General features: G+C 44.2%; 1 protein-coding gene across 3 annotated transcripts in view; it reads right to left on the bottom strand.

The window, feature by feature from the left end:
- The window catches only part of BAIAP2 (BAR/IMD domain containing adaptor protein 2), a 307,153-nt gene that overhangs the window by 244,493 nt on the left and 46,031 nt on the right, over positions 1–16,629 (bottom strand). For 2 of the 3 annotated variants that reach the window (XM_068263777.1, XM_068263778.1), the window contains exon 1: positions 15,282–15,410. The exons of the other annotated variant lie outside the window; for it this stretch is intronic. In XM_068263777.1, the coding sequence (XP_068119878.1) occupies positions 15,282–15,329 (48 nt within the window). In that variant the 5' untranslated portion in view covers positions 15,330–15,410. Of the gene's footprint in view, positions 1–15,281; positions 15,411–16,629 lie in introns of those variants that run through there. 3 annotated transcript variants of the gene reach the window in all.

Raw genomic sequence — 16,629 nt, 5'->3', positions numbered from 1 at the left:
GTTTTCTTTAAGTTTTTATAATTGCAATTTGTACATACTCCAGAATGTTATGAAGAGTGTTCAGATGAATTGCATAGTCCTTTGCCATGAAAATTAACTAAAATCGCAAAAAAACCTTTCCACTGCATTTCATTGCTGTCATTAAAGGACCTGCTGAGATCATGTCAGTAATCGTCTTGTTAAAGCGGACCCAAACCAAACATTTTTTTTAATTAAAAATATTTAGTTGTACCACTCTAACACATACAAAGATAAATAAACACTCCTTCAAACCTATGATCATTTCAGTGCATGCTTTTCACCCTTATCTTTTTATAGCTAGGATTATACTGGGGGCAGCCATTAGCAATTCCTCCATTGCCGGACACCATCTACTCCACCAGTTTGCCTGAAAAATCCCGGCAATTTGAAAAGAAGGGAGGGGTTCCTCCAATAAATGTAAAATATTTTATATTTGTCATCATGCAGATGAAAAAAGGCTGCTATTTATTATTATAAATTAGAAAATAGGTTTTATTTCTAAATTCTTGTATTTTTAATTTGGGTCCACTTTAACTCAGGTGAGAAGGTTGATGAGCACAAGGCTGGAGATCATTATGTCAGGCTGATTGGGTTACAATGGCAGACTTGACATGTTAAAAGGAGGGTGATGCTTGAAATCATTGATCTTCCATTGTTAACCATGGTGACCAGCAAAGAAACGCATGCAGCCATCATTGCATAGCATAAAAATGGCTTCACAGGCAAGTATATTGTGGCTAAGATTGCACCTAAAACAACAATTTATAGGATCATCAAGAACTTCAGGGAAAGAGGTTCAATTCTTGTTAAGGCTTCAGGGCTTCCAAGAAAGTCCAACAAGCACCAGGATCTTCTCATAAAGAGGATTCAGCTGCGGGATCGGAGTGCAACCAGTGCAGAGGTTGCTCGGGAATGGCGGCAGGCAAGTGTGAGCGCATCTGTACGCACAGTGAAGTGAAGACTTTTGGAAGATAGCCTGGTGTCAAGAAGGGCAGCAAAGAATCCACTCCTCTCCCCCCAAAAAAACACCACATCAGGGACAGATTGATCTTCTGCAGAAAGTATGGTGAATGGACTGCTGAGGACTGGGGCAAAGTCATAATCTCCGATGAAGCCCCTTTCCGATTGTTTGGGGCATCTGGAAAAAGGCTTGTTAGGAGAAGAAAAAGTTGAGCGCTACCATCAGTCCTGTGTCATGCCAACAGTAAAGCATCCTGACACCATTCATGTGTGGGGTTGCTTCTCATCCAAGGGAGTGGGGCTCACTCACAATTTTGCCAAAAAACACAGCCATGAATAAAGAATGGTACCAAAACACCCTCCAACAGCAACTTCTTCCAACAATTCACTAACAGTTTGGTGATGAACAATGCATTTTCCAGCACGATGGAGCACCGTGTCATAAGGCAAGTGATAACTAAGTGGCTCGGGGACCAAAACATTGAAATTTTGGGTCCATGGCCTGGAAACTCCCCAGATCTTAATCCCATGGAGAACTTGTGGTCATTCCTCAAGAGGCGGGTGGACAAACAAAAACCAACTAATCCTGAGAAACTCAAAATAAGTAATTATGAAAGAATGGGTTGCTATCAGTCAGAATTTGACCCAGAAGTTGATTGACAGCATGCCCAGTCGAATTGCAGAGGTCCTGAAAAAAAGGGCCAACACTGCAAATACTAACTCTCTGCATAAATCTCATGTAATGGTCAAATAAAAGCCTTTGAAAAACGTATGAAGTGTTTATAATTATATTTCAGTACATCACATAAACAACTGAAACAAAGATCTAAAATCAGTTTAGCAGCAAACTTTGTAAAAACTCATATTTTTGACAGTCTCAAAACTTTTGGCCAGGACTGTAGCGTGCCTCCAGCCTGTAACTCATAGCCATAGATCCTGAACAACAGGGTTGTAGAGTTGGAGTCAATTTGGGGTACCAGGAGTCAGAGGTTTTAACAAACTGAGGAGTCAGATGATTTTTTGTACAAAATCCATAGCCTTTGTAAAAATTAGACTAAAGGTAGCCACTAACAGTCCAATTTCTAGCGAAAAATTATTTGAGCAATCAGAAATTCTGATCGGATTGGTTGTAAATCTCAGTTGATGGGCACAATCGATTAGGAACTATTATAAAAATAGTCGTCGGATTGAATTTTCATCAAACCAAAATTTGGAGTTTCTTGTGGGTCGTGATAGACAGGAAGCAAAGATTGGTCCGCTTGATGGTGTAGTGGATGATTTTTCTTCTGATCAGAATTATCTGATCGCTTGAACGATTTTTCGCTAGAAATTGGAAAGTTAGTGCCACCTTAAGGAGTCGGAGTAATTTTGGGTACCTGGAGTCGGAGGTTTCATAAACTGAGGAGTCTGATGATTTTTGTACCGACTCCACAGCCCTGCTGAACAAGCATGCAGATCAGTTGTTTCCGACTAGATTAGCTGCATGCTTGTTTCAGGTGTGTGATGCAGACATTACTGCAGCCAATGAGATCAGCAGGGCTGCCAGGCAACTGGTATTTGAAAGGAAATAAATATGGCAGCCTCCAAATCCCTCTCAGGAATACTTTAGGCTTGCTTCCCATCTGTAGCTGGATCACATGCGGCCAGTTGGAGCTGACAGTGTAGTGTCCTCTCCGATGGTCCGCTGTGGTCTGGCTGGAACCAAAGGACAGATGTTACCCCCACAGGCTATATGGGGATTGCATCTGCCTGTCCGGGGTTGTCAGGGACTACACAGAAGTATGGCCTGCTTAAAGCGCACCTGAACTCAGAACTTCCTCTCTGCTCTAAAAGATACACAACAGCATAATAACCTTCAGGTTACTTGCACACCAAGACGTTGCGTTAGGTGCTATGTTAAGGTCGCATAACGTGCACCTAACGCAACGCCTGGTGGTCTCTGGTGTGGACATCGGAGTGAGCCGCGTTATGCAGCTCACTCTGGCGTCCGTGATGCGCACTCTTGGACGCATGCGGCATCACGTGGTCCCGCAGGCCAATCGCCGCACAGAGCGGCTGCACCAGGAAGTAAACACTGCACGTCGCAACGTGCAGTGAATATTAATTAGCCATGTGCCTGGCCACTCTCCGCTCCTCCCCAACACGACTGAGCATGTGCAAACAGTCTAACGCGGCTTAAGCCGCTCTAACGCCGTAGCATGCTGCACTTTCACTACAACGTGCAGCGTTACATGTAACGCAACGTGAGCAGTGTGAACAGCCCACTTGTGTTACATTGCTGTGCGTTGGGACAGCGTTACAGGCTGTACTAACGTGCGCCTGTAACGTCCCTGTGTGTAAGCAGCCTTAAAGAAAAAAACATTGTTACAGCGGATACAAATCCTGCAATACATCTGCAGTGTGTCTACTATGGAAGCAGACTAAAAAGGTCCATACACATGCCGGACTGGAGGCAACGACGGGTCCATCGTCACCTCCCGCTGGGAGGGCGTTCCAGCGACAGTCCGGCGTGTGTACAGTCTGTCGGCGGACTGATATGGCCGTCTGAGCGATCCGCCGGGCGGATCGCTCAGAAACAGCCGTATCAGTCTGCAGACAGACTGTACACACACCAGACTGTCGCTGGAACGCCCACCCAGCGGGAGGTGACGACGGACCCGTCGTTGCCTCCAGTCCGGCATGTGTACGGACCTATAGGCTTAACATTCTGTGCTTTCAAATAAGCTTATCTGCCGTGGCAGTCAGTTAACACAGGGAAGAGATAAAATTACAACTCATCCCCAGATGGGCGGAGATTAGACAGGCTAAACTCTCTAAATACATACAGGGTGCATTTCTCGGTTTTCCTTCTGTCCTGTTCAAGAGTTCAGGTACAATTTACATCTCATTGACCATCCCTAATAAACAAAACAAAGCAAGCAGATACAAAATAACTTCATCAAGAACTTGTAACGTCTTGTACACTAAACATGACTCCCCCCCCCCCCCCCCCCTAATTTTAACCAAATGTACAGTAAGAGAACCTCCATAGTCTCTGCTCATAAAGGCAAACTTCACAGCCAGAAAGAAGGAACAATTAGAGACAAAACTGAAACTACCCAGAGAGATAAAAGGTCATTTTACAGCGTATTGTGCTCAGCAGCTGAGAGAGTCAGCCGGGGACTGAAAGCAAATTGTAAAGAAGGCTTTTTAGGCGAGATTAAAGGGTGCTCTATTGTGTGCAGAAAGGTTACAATAACATATTGCAAAAGCCAAGATAAACAGCCTGTCTGGATGAGGAGATAAAAGCAAACACTGGCCATAATAATGCATAGCACAAATCACACTGGAAGAATAGGGTTCCCATAGCAGCGCCACCTGCAAAGACTGCGACCCTGACTGCCGAAGGAGGTCCTGGCCATTGTCATGTGATCCAGAAGGGGGGAAAAGTCACTACAATGTCCTGGAAAGGCCATTACAGTCATTATCCTTTTATTAAAAACAAAAAATAAGCACCAACTTTTTTGGGCAATAAGTTATCAGTCGGTCTAGATTACGAATGCAAAACAATTAAAATTAAAAAAAAAAAAAAACCAACCCTGCAGAGACCCTGTTGCATTAGGGCTCTTTCACCCCAAGACTGTTGTGTTGCAAAAGACAGGATCGCCGCATTGCAATGCGATATTTTTTAAGGGCTTTCACAGAGTGCGGTGGGTTCCGACATGCATTGCATTAACCAGGTAACGCATAGGTTTACAGCGGCAGTGAAGCATTTGTTCATTGAACTGTAAGCGTTACTGTATAGTCACAACACAGCTACCCCGTTTCAAGAACCACCCCTCAAAAGTAAACCCTAGCAGGAATATTGAGCATGCTGGAAATATAAGCCCTACCCTGAAAGTAAGCCCTAGCAGCAGGAAGGGGAAAAAGTATGGCAACTTGAGTTATTACTGGAACAGACGGTCTCACGGGCAGGACTAAAGGGGCACATACACTCAGCCGATTATCGGGCGATCAATCCATCGAAATTGATCGATCGCAAATTGATTGCCGATTCGATCGATTTGAAGCCAATTTCAATCGATCTGATATGATGGAAAATCTGGGTGGATCTGTTGAGATGGCTTATTTTGCATTGGACCTAATGGAAATCCGATGGTAAACAAATGGCAACAGATCGATTTTCAATAGCTTTCATACTGAAATCTATTGGAAATCTGTTCTTAGTAAAAAAAAAAAAAAAAAAAAAAACACATCAGATAGATCAGAGATGTATCTGATGATCTATCTGCTGCTAATCTAAACGATAGTATGGCCACCTTAAACCTCTGTCATTGGACTAATCACTGCACTCACGGCTACTACTCAGAAAAAGCAGTGATTGGCCTAACAGAGCCACGGTCCCGCCTGCGAGACCATCGGCTGCAGTAGCAGCACGAGATGCGGTACTTCTTCCCCATAGGCTGAAGCGGAGAGACACAGCAACATGGAGCTGGGAGATAAATAAGAAACACCGAGAGCCCAATATAGTGTAGTATGTATTGGAAACCGTGGATAAATGTAAGTGTGAGATGAATAGACTCACAAACATGGGTTACCTCTTAGGCGACCACTGTAGATGCAGGTGAGGAGATTAGACCTGTCCTCATTCAGGATTAAGATGTCGCTCTCTGTAGATCAGAAAAATAGGGGTAGGTCACCCCTCCACCAGGGGTGGACACAGTATTATCATAAGAGAAGGCGCCAGCAGGATAAAAGGTAATAAAAATTTTAACATTTGCTGGGAGGCAGTGGTGGACTTACCTCCGGAAAGCAGACTCAAAATACTGTCTGAATTAGACAAATAAATGTATTATCGGTACCCTAAAAAGATGCAACACGTTTCGCAGGCACAGCCCGCTTCATCAGGACAGACAGAGGCGCTATTCGTGCTAATGACGAGCTACGGTTTGTCCCCTATCTTATTGCCTGATGAAGCGGGCTGTGCCTGCGAAGCGCGTTGAATCTTTTTGGGGTATCAATAATAAATTTGTTTAATTCAGACAGTATTTTGAGTCTGCTTTCCGGAGGTAAGTCCACCACTGCCTCCCAGCAAATTTTAAAATTTGTATTACCTTTTATCCTGCTGGCGCCTCTGTTCTCTTACGATAATGGAGCTGGAAGAGGGAGAGGGGGGGGGGGGGGGGGGGAGGAGGAGAGCAGAGGACACAAAGAACATAGGGGGGGCAAAAAAAAAAAAAAAAAAAAAAAAAAAAAAAAGGGGGGCACAAGCGGATCCAGCAGAGGAAGAGATGGCACAGTGGGGAAGGCAGGAGGACACACAGCACAGGAACTTTGGCGTTCCGAGAAATATAAGACATCCTCTGAAAATAATGCAAAACATAAATTCAATTTTCCGTCTGATTGATGGGAATCGGACTATCATTTCCATCATGTGTCTGATCTGCTCCCATTCAATAACGAGATCGATTTTCCAAAGTTATCACAGAAAAAAAAAAAAAATAAAAAAAAATTAATAATGGATCCCATTATCAATCGGGAGCAGACTGGACATGTACACACGATGCAACTTCCTGTTGGATTGCTGGTCAATCGGACAGGAAATTGCACCGGTGTGTGCCCAGCATTGAAGGGCACCCTAAGGGCTCGGGGCTCGTTCACACTGGAGGCACTTTTGCAGGTTAAGCGCTGGTGATTTTTTGCCAAATCGCCCTGAAAGCACTTGTGCCATGATTCCCTATGAGAGAGTTCACATCTGAGCGGTTCGTTTCCGAGCCGCTCAGAAAACGGCTGCATGGACCATTTGAGGAGGAGATTTGCCTCAACAGAAGGTATAGAAAAACGCAAGCGCTCACAAAATCGCTTTGTGCAGTGATTGAGTGAGTGTTTTTTTTTTTAAAATACATACATTGTATTTACTCTTTTCTGGATTAAAGAGTTCACTTCCTGACTGACTTCAGGAAGGGGAAAAAAAAAAAAAAAAAAAAAAAAAATGGAATCGCTCTGCAGTTTACAAAAATGCTTACCAAAACAGATCGGAACGCAATGTGAATGAGGCCTAAGTGAGAGGGATATGGAGGCTGCCATAGTGAATTCCTTTTAAACAATACCAGTTGCCTGGCTGTCCTCATCTTTCATGTCTCATTATTGTCTGAATCATTCAGACCTGAAACAAAGAATGTGGCTAATTCAGTCAGAGCCCCAGATCTGCTGCATGCTTGTTCAGGGTCTATAGGTAAAAGTATTAGAGGCAAATGATCAGCTGGACTGCCAGGCAATGCGCAGCGATTAAAAGGAAATACATATGGCAGCCTCCTTATCCTTCTCACTTCAGGTGTGCTTTAAGGATCCAGCACACTGCATCTTCATACAGCAGCAACATCCGAGTGCATTGTTCCCTTCCTCTGGAAGAGGACCTGCCCCACCAGGCTTTCAACCTAATGCTGAATACACGGTGCGTTCGCGCACTCGATTTCCGTCGATTTGTTTATTTCCAACATGTCCGATTTGGATTTCTAAGGATCGTTAGGTCGATTCGCATGCAAAGTATGCCAAATCGACCTAACGATCCATCGAAATCCAAATCGGACATGTTGGAAATAAACGAAGCGATGGGAATCGAGCGGGAAATCGAGTGCGCGAACGCACCGTGTGTATTCAGCATTAGAGGTCAGGGAAAATCTGATAGAGCGTTCTGTTCCATCATTCTTACAATGTTACACACTTTAGACATTTGCCAGCTAGATCATTCCTGATATCGTCAGACATAAATTTAGGGCTGAGTGCTGTACATGGTCATAACAGTGGAGAGGGAGTTGTCTGGATGTGTGGTACCCTGCAGTGGGATCTTCCTTAGAAGTTGGGACATACATTGTGGAGTAACTTAAAGAGGAACTCCAGTGAAAATGTAATAAAAAAAATAAAATAATAATTCTTCATTTTGACAATTATGTATAAATGATTTAGTCAGTGTTTGCCCGTTGTAAAATCTTTTAAATCCATGATTTACATTCTGACATTTATAACATGGTGACATTTTGTACTGTTGGCAGGTGATGTAGCTGCTGCATGCTTTTTTGGCAGTTGGAAACAGCTGTAAACAGCTATTTCCCACAATGCAGCAAGGTTCACAGACAGGAAACTGCCAGGAGTACCACGGTCCTCAGAGTTTCTTGTGGGAGGGGTTTCACCACAATATCAGTCATACAGCGCCCCCTGATGATCCTTTTGTGAAAAGGAATAGATTTCTCATGTAAAAGGGGGTATCAGCTACTGATTGGGATAAAGTTCAATTATTGGTCAGAGTTTCTCTTTAAAAGGCAAAGCATCTCGAATTTTCTAACTCATGCTCAGAAAGAACAACCTGGTGAAGAGATTGATAGTGGAACGTTTCCACAACCAATATATTCAGGACCAAAGCCAATCAGCAAGCACCCTGCTGTCTGAAGACCTATCCTGAAGATGGTTAACTTGTATACAAACCACCTATGCCTGCTATACTGAATAATCTAGAGAAAACAACAACAAACTCTTTACTACAAAAATCTCTTAACAGTCCAGACAGTATTATTTTTTACCAAAACAAGTAGAGGTTCCCTTTAAAGAGGAACTTTAACCTAGTGGCACTTGTATTGTGGTAAAACCCCTCCCACAGTGTGATGTCATGACCATGGTCCTGACAGTTTTCTCTCTGTGAACCTTGTTGCATTGTAAGAAATAAATAACAGCTTTTTCCAAAATGCCAGGCAAACAATAACACTATGCATAGAACTTTCAGTAACGAAAATTCTGTACAGATCCCTTGACAGATCTAAATATAGGTCACCATCAGTGATAGAATTCAGAATATAAAATCAAGGAGAGGAAATATTTTTCAATGGGCAAACACTGACTAAATATTTATACACAAATCATGAATTAAATTTCTTATTTTTATCACAGATCCACTTTAAAGAGAACCCGAGGTGTGTTTAAAGAATGTTATCTGCATACAGAGGCTGGATCTGCCTATACAGCCCAGCCTCTGTTGCTATCCCAAACCCCACTAAGGTCCCCCTGCACTCTGCAATCCGTCATAAATCACAGCCGTGCTCTGAGGCTGTGTTTACATCTGTAGTGTCAGTCTCAGCTGCTCCCCCGCCTCCTGCATAGCTCCGGTCCCTGCCCCCGTCCCTTCCCTCCAATCAGCAGGGAGGGAAGGGATGCAGGCAGGGACTGGAGTTCTGCAGGAGGCGGGGAGAGCAGCAGACTGACACTATAGAGATAAACACAGCCAGCTCTGACAAGCTGTGTGTCAGCAGCATGGCTGTGATTTATGAGGGATTGCAGAATGCAGGGGGACCTTAGGGGGGTTTGGGATAGCAACAGAGGCTGGGCTGTATAGGCAGATCCAGCCTCTGTATGCAGATAATATTCTTTAAACACACCTCGGGTTCACTTTAAATAGCCAACCACACAGCCACAAGAAAAGACTCGCACAGACACGAAGCTCTTGTCACTGGAAACAATAGTTTGTTTTGGGTAGAGACGATTATTGTGGTCAGGTGACTTATTTTGGAAAGTGTCCAGCATGTTGGCTGCGATTATATCTTGCTTTCTGTATAGGCCAAACCAGGCAGGAGAAGAAAAATTAAATATGAGCACATATAAAAACGCATACCATTGCATTCCCATTGACTTTCATTATGTGCATTTTTGATGCGTTCATGATTCTGCAACACAACTAGCGTTTTTTAAAAACTCAGGTTTGAAAATGTGTACGCATGTGCGTTTTGTTCCTGCGGCCTATAGACTTCCATTAGCAACAAAAACTCAGCCGATAAAAATCCTAAAATAAATCTGCGCCGTTTCTACTTCATAAAAGCAGACATATTAGCATCCTGTGCTTTCAAATGAGCATATCTGTCATCTCTGCCATGGCAGTCATATGACACAGCTCAGACATCAAATTACAACTTGTGATTAGACACAGATGAGGGGGAATTAGACAGGCTAAACTCTCTAAACACATACAGGGTGTATTTTTCTAGGTTTTCCTTCTGTTCTGTGCAAGAGTTCAGGTTCCCTTTAAGGAGGAACATCATCTGATTGTGTGCAACAGTTTTATTTCTGTACAGGAGTTACTGGCCCTCTGCCACCGACTCTCCTGAAAATGGCCATTCTGGATTCATTTGGCCAGTTCTTATTTGCGCACACACACACAAAAACACAGAACGGGAGCCTGATTGCGCAATAGGTCACTAGGCAAAGAGAATAGGACAATAAGGACACATACCGTACTCACAAAAGGTGGGTTGCAGCAGGAAGCGACCAACCACATGAAACCCGTCTCCACTCGGGCATTCCAGGTGTAGGTAGGCCACAATCTTGGAAAAAAGGTATTCTTTACTGCAGGTGGCCAAGCCACTTTAGTCTTATAGCGCCCCCAGAAGGGGGAGGGGCAACTAACAATAAATACAATTTTGGTAAAAAAAAATAAAAATAGAAGATAGAGGTGGCTTACCTCTCCAATGAGACAACGAGAAATAATGAGGTCGAATTTGCACAAGCAACACGTTTTGTGGGTACAAGCCCACTTCCTCAGGCCCATGCAGTGCCAATGAAATACAGCCAAACAGCACGGATCACCTTGGAGTATAGAACAGTGGCACTGTATTGGCCTGAGGAAGTGGCCTTGTACCCACAGAATGTGTTCCCTGTGCAGATAGATTCTACCTCATGTCACTAGAGAGGTATGCCACCTCTAGCATTCTATTTTTATTGTGGTTGTTAGTCAAAATTGTATTTGTCCTGGGTGCTGCTTGTCTTCAACAGGAGGCCAACTGCTCCTACCCATTCCCCTCCATACAGGCAGTACATGATGCCTAGCTGGGTTCAATAAACAGAACGGACATATTTGAATATGTGTAGTATCTCAAGAGCCTGCACAAGTAGATATTCCAATTCCATGAAGGTCTTTGTACAAGAAGCCATTTCTAACAAACAGAAACCACCTTGTGGGTTTTAAGCCGAGCATAAACCCACCCATTCTGTATCTGAAGTGGTCAAGCATTTCAGGAGGAGATCTGAAATTCTGCATAACATGGGGGGGGGACTATTTTGAGAAAAGCTCAAAGATCTTCAGCCCATAACTCTTGAAGGACAAACTTTTTAAGTAGTAAAAATGATATGTGTTCTGCTTCAAAGCCTGACCCAGTGACTCAGTGTGGACTTCTCATGTCAGTGGGCATCAACTAAGGTCATCAGAATGAGTGACTGACAACCAGGCCAAGGATCAGTCGTTTGCCAAATAAAAAAACCAAAGCCGGGTGAAACCTGGAAGATGCTACTACAGAGGAGAAGACAGAAGAGGCATATTTGGGAAGCCTGGGTGGCTCAGCTTTCTGCAGGGAAGTCCATCTAGAATTGCATAATACAGCACTGAAACTCTGGGAAGATCTTCCCTCTCTACTGCAATAATGCCACCTAGGTATTCCTAAAATCACACATGCCACAGGCAGCCAGGAGCAGGTTAACAGACCGCACTGATCCCAGCTTCAGCCACATCCTGCTCACCTGTCCTCCCCTTGTACAAACACCGCCGATAGACGCAGTGGTGTATAAACCTACAGACGAGTCCATGATTATCCACACCGCCAAGCTTGTGAAGGAAAAAGCCACGTTTCCTACAACGTGCTCATAGCAGATTTCAGAAACCAACTCTTAGGCCTGGGGCACACCAGAGGAGTTTTTCTGAGCGTTTTGAGTTTTTAAATCTGCTGCTAATGTTATCCTATGTGTCTGTGCACACTGGAGCAATGAGGTTTTGTAAAAAAACCCATAGCATTACATTGGGAAGAACTTTTAGAGGTTTCAAAAGCTCTTCCCAATGTAATGTTATGGGTTTTTTTACAAAACCTCATTGCTCCAGTGTGCACAGACACATAGAATAACATTAGCAGCAGATTTAAAAACTCAAAACGCTCAGAAAAACTCCTCTGGTGTGCCCCAGGCCTTAAAGTATTAGTGCAGTGATGAAGACCCTGGAACTTTCCATCATACTGTGTTAGAGTCTAGATTTTCAAACTACCACCGGTCTAATGTCACTAGGTCCTCATGTCTGTGTGGGTTTCCTCCGGGCACCAAGTTTCCCTCCTACTGATTAAAGATATTTAACACTATATACAGTGCTGCCTATAATCATTCACATTTTGACTTTAAGTTACTTTTATCCAACCAGCAAGTAATTTTGACAGGAAATGACAGAGGCGTCTCCCGAAAGATAATAAGACGATGTACAAGAGGCATTATTGTGGAAAAACAACGTTTGTCAGCTTTTACCTGTCTAAATTTTTCTGTCTCATCCCCCCTCATCTAATCACCACTCTAAATTTGATTTCTCAGCTGTGTCAGCTCTGGAATTTCCTCTGCCACGGCAGAGCAGCTAATTTGTAAACACAAGATGTTAACATTATGTATGCTTCCATGAAAGCAGGAAGTAGACACTCCAGATTTATATAAACTGACAAATATTTTTTTCCTGTAAAGGTTATTATGCTGTTGCTGATCTTTTAGAGCAGAGGGGACGTTCTGAGTTCAGGTCCACTTTTTAGGGATTTTTTTAAATGCTGCCTAGAGGCAGTATATAACAGTAACAACAACCCAATATGCTCTTCCAAGATTATTCACAAATTTACAAGACAGTCTTCAAAGGCAGAAGTAACTGACACTCTGCAGAATGGCATCCATCAACTGGCAGGACAATGGTCAGTGACGACATCATTTAACAAAAATATATATTATATACACATTTCTCCTTGTCAGCAAGTTGTTTTGTAATCCCCAGTTTACAGGTATTCTGGACCCCCCACACCCAGTTATCAGCGTCTCCAGAGATTCCAGAACCCCATCATCAGAGTCTCCAGATATTCTGGAACCCCCAGTTGCCAAGGATTCCGGAACCCCAGTCACCAGAGACTCTAGAACCATCAGTCAGAGATCCTGGAACCCCGTCATCAGGAGTCTCCAGAACCATCAGTCACCAGAGATTCCGGAACCCCCAGCTGTCAGAACTGTCACCAGAGATCCTAAAAGCTCAGCCCAGTTTAGACTTTGTTCTGGGACCCGCAGGAAAGCTGCCACAATAAACAGGTCCCCAGTTAAAGCGTTGCATTGCAGAGCCTCAGCTGGGCCCTGGCATAACAGAGCAACAGGTTCCCCCCTCCTCCTCCCAGAGCTCCTCTGTAATTATTCTCCAACCTCCTCAGCGCCTTCTGCGACACACAACTGCCTGTATAATTGAAACCAAATTAATTTTCCACTCGTAGATTGCTAATGAAACTCAGGTGCCCCCACCCGGCATTAACACGCTGGCACCAAACCTGCAGAGGCACGGCCAGTCCGTAGAACAGGGTCATTGTTACTCAACCAGTGTTTTCATAAACACGGTGCAGACAATGCCTCCCTGTCACTCCACAGACTTGGGAGAGAAGAGAGAGGGACGAATGCCAAGGCAAGGGCTACCACTCGTCAGGCTAAAGAGAGAGTCACACACTGCATTCCCCAGTCTATCAAGGGCCATAGACATTGCAGTTTCTGCAAGATATGTGACAGATCAGAGCCTCGATTGCGTCCATCTTGCTGTGGGGGTGTGTTAAGCACTTGAGAGCCTTTTAATTATTTTCTTACCCTTGTCAGACAGACAGGATTGGGACCAGTCCTCGGGGGATTAATCAAAGGGGGGGGGGGGGGGGGGGGGTTGTCAAGAGTCGAAAGAGATGTAAGAAGCCAAATACTTGGTTATCCTAAATAACGTTCCTGAGGTTCAGCCAACCAATGTTTATGCCATCCTATCCTGACGCAATCCTTATGTTTTGCCGATGATGGGTAGAATTCCCAGAACTCTAGATCCCGAGACCATTCGGAGTCCTCCATGTGTTGCACTTGGACAGAAGAACCGGTCTCCTAAAAATTGTCAGAAGTGATGACAGCGATCGCGATAATGATGATGGATGCCAACGTACATGGAGGTATCAGGCATGCCTGTGTCTATTCTGAACCCGAGCGGGTCGCTACATGAATGGGCGGGAGAGTAAAAAATCAAACATCCAGTATTCACCAATGGAATGAAGAGCTTGGTGGATTTTGGTCCACACTGAATGAGTCCCTCGAGATAAATTATTGCTGCAGAATACGTTCCAATATAACACAGAATCTTACGCACGTAAAAAATATGCCAGTTTACAAGTTTTATGTAGCTCTGTCCTCAGAAATTTGAGTCAATAAGCCCCATTTAACAATTTTCTCGGTTGGATCTATAAATTTATCAGCTACAGAAGTGCATTGGGTGGAGGTAAAAAAAATAAATAAATATTCATAAAACTATTGCGTCACAAAAACATCTTATAAAACAAACACTTGCAACCTGAAATGCGAAGGTATAAAGGCTCAGCTGAATAATTCTAACAGCATACAGTACACACAATCCATGGAGGACCAAAATTGCATATTGTAAATAAATTCTGTTTTGTAGAAACAGCAATAAACAAGACCATCTCGTCCCTGCATGTCCCCAAATCTGGACAGTACAAGTTAATAAAAAAAAAAATTATATAATAATGATAATAATAATAATAATAAGAAACATTTCATGAAATTAAAATTCACAAAAGCAGCACCCATGGGCTTGGTTTTGTTTTTTTTTAGCAGCACAGTGCCAATGTAAGCAGCCTGTCGGCTCCGCATGCCAGGGGCCAGCCAGTCCAGACAGTGTGTAACAGACATAAAGACCCCATTCTACAGCAACAACATCAGCACCACCGACAGCCCGGACAGCACCCATGGGGGCTCACTGTACACTGCTGCTATCATGAGCCTCAAATGCAGGTGTGAAATAACATACATAGGAAATAGTGAAAAAATAAATATACATGACAGTAAAATTAACATAAAACAGAGCAAATGAACACCACGAAATTCAAAAGCAAGAAAAATAAACATACATAAAACATTAATGAAAAACAGAGTACATAAATACTGGTGAAAACGTAATAATGTAAAGAAGTGCAAACGTATAATAAAAAAGAAATCAAACTTCAGTAAAAAAAAAAAATATATAGCAAATGCCAATATGATAACAGGGTGATTTCCTGGATTACAGGGGAGTATAAGGGGGCCTCCTCTCCATGGAGGCTCCAGCAGGGCACAGATCTCCACAATAATCACCCCCATCACTTCCAGGCACCAGCCACCTGCAGGATTCCTCCACCCCCCATAGCCGGGATCGTAGCGCGGGACTCCAGTGCAGGGAGCGGGGAGGTGTCGCCCCCCAGTGCTAAGCTCACCTTGTAGACATTCTCGGTGAGCCGGTGCACCTCCTCGGAGCGGGACATGCTGGCTCCGGGCACGGCAGACACACGTACAAGCTGCTTAGATTCCACTGCAGCTGCTGCTGTCTAACTGCTGGTCAATGTGTGGGCGATTATATACTGCATTGTGCGATGACACGCCCCTCCCCGCCCACATCCACGCCTCTTGCATTCTACTGCCTTGTAGAATGACACGCCCCGTCCCGCCCACAAGGCGTTGCGTTTGGGAGAAAGGGGCGTGACGCCTCCTACCTTCAACACCTTCCCTATTGCCTTGTGCAGGGAACCACCCCCCAGCCCACAACCACGCCTCCTGCCTTCAACACCGTGCGTTGCCGGGCAACCCCTTTTCCCAGACCCTGAGAACAGCAGGAAGAGAGAGGGGACCTGTTGCCCCTAGCAACCCAACGTCCTATGCAGAACTGAGAACAAACTGCGAATTCTGAGGGGTGGGGTTGCAACAGAGTATTTGAGGAGCAAAAAAAAATGCAGTTGCCAACAGCAACCAGTCAGGTCCCCACTGATAAAATAGGGCCAAACTGGAGCTGTTGTCAACGGCAACCAATTAGAATTGTCTCGCCTAGCAGTTAAGAAAGGATGATTGGTTGCCCAGGGCAACTGAGCAACATTTGCAACTAATTTCCTTTGAGCTGGATTTGCTTATGTAGCCCTGCACCCAGTTACAGCTGGAGCACAGGCATTGCATGCAGTTTCCAGGGACAACCAGGTTCTCTTTTTTATATTTGTAAGCAAGGCTGAGACCATGGGATGAGCTCTGATTGGTTATAATGAGAAACTGTCTTGTTTTTGTCATAATAAGCCAGTGATGCTGCCCATAGCAACCACTGTCCTTTGTTAATCTCAGTGAGTGAGACTGGGACCAGAGGCTGCACGGATTGGGCATTAAACTAGGATTCCTCAACACATCAATATTTTATGTTACCCTTAGCAACCACACTGTTTGCTTGATGTCCAGAAGGGAGGCTAAGAACAGAGGCTGTATCTAGGCAGTTAGTCCAGTTTTCATACTGAACCTGCAGTGTTGTCCACAGCAACAACCAGCATCCTGTCTCCCTAATGCAGATCTGTGACTGTGAATAAAAGCTGCAACCTCTTTATAGCAAGCATTACCCGTGTCATCGCCACAGCACTCTCCGGCCTTCAGCTTCTGAGTTGCTAGGCAACACTTTTCCCCAGATGTTTGTGCATCCCATTGTGACTGCGGAGAGGAGACGTGTTACCCATAGCAACCTGTCAGCATTCTACAATAAAGCAGTGATGTAACTGGTTGCTACAGGCAACCATGCTACGATTGTGTTTTCCC

The sequence above is a fragment of the Hyperolius riggenbachi genome, chromosome 12 (genome assembly GCF_040937935.1).
Source record: "Hyperolius riggenbachi isolate aHypRig1 chromosome 12, aHypRig1.pri, whole genome shotgun sequence".
Taxonomy (NCBI): Eukaryota; Metazoa; Chordata; class Amphibia; order Anura; family Hyperoliidae; genus Hyperolius; species Hyperolius riggenbachi.
The sequence above is the reverse complement of the archived record's forward strand: the minus strand, read 5'-3'. Positions and strand labels throughout refer to the sequence as shown.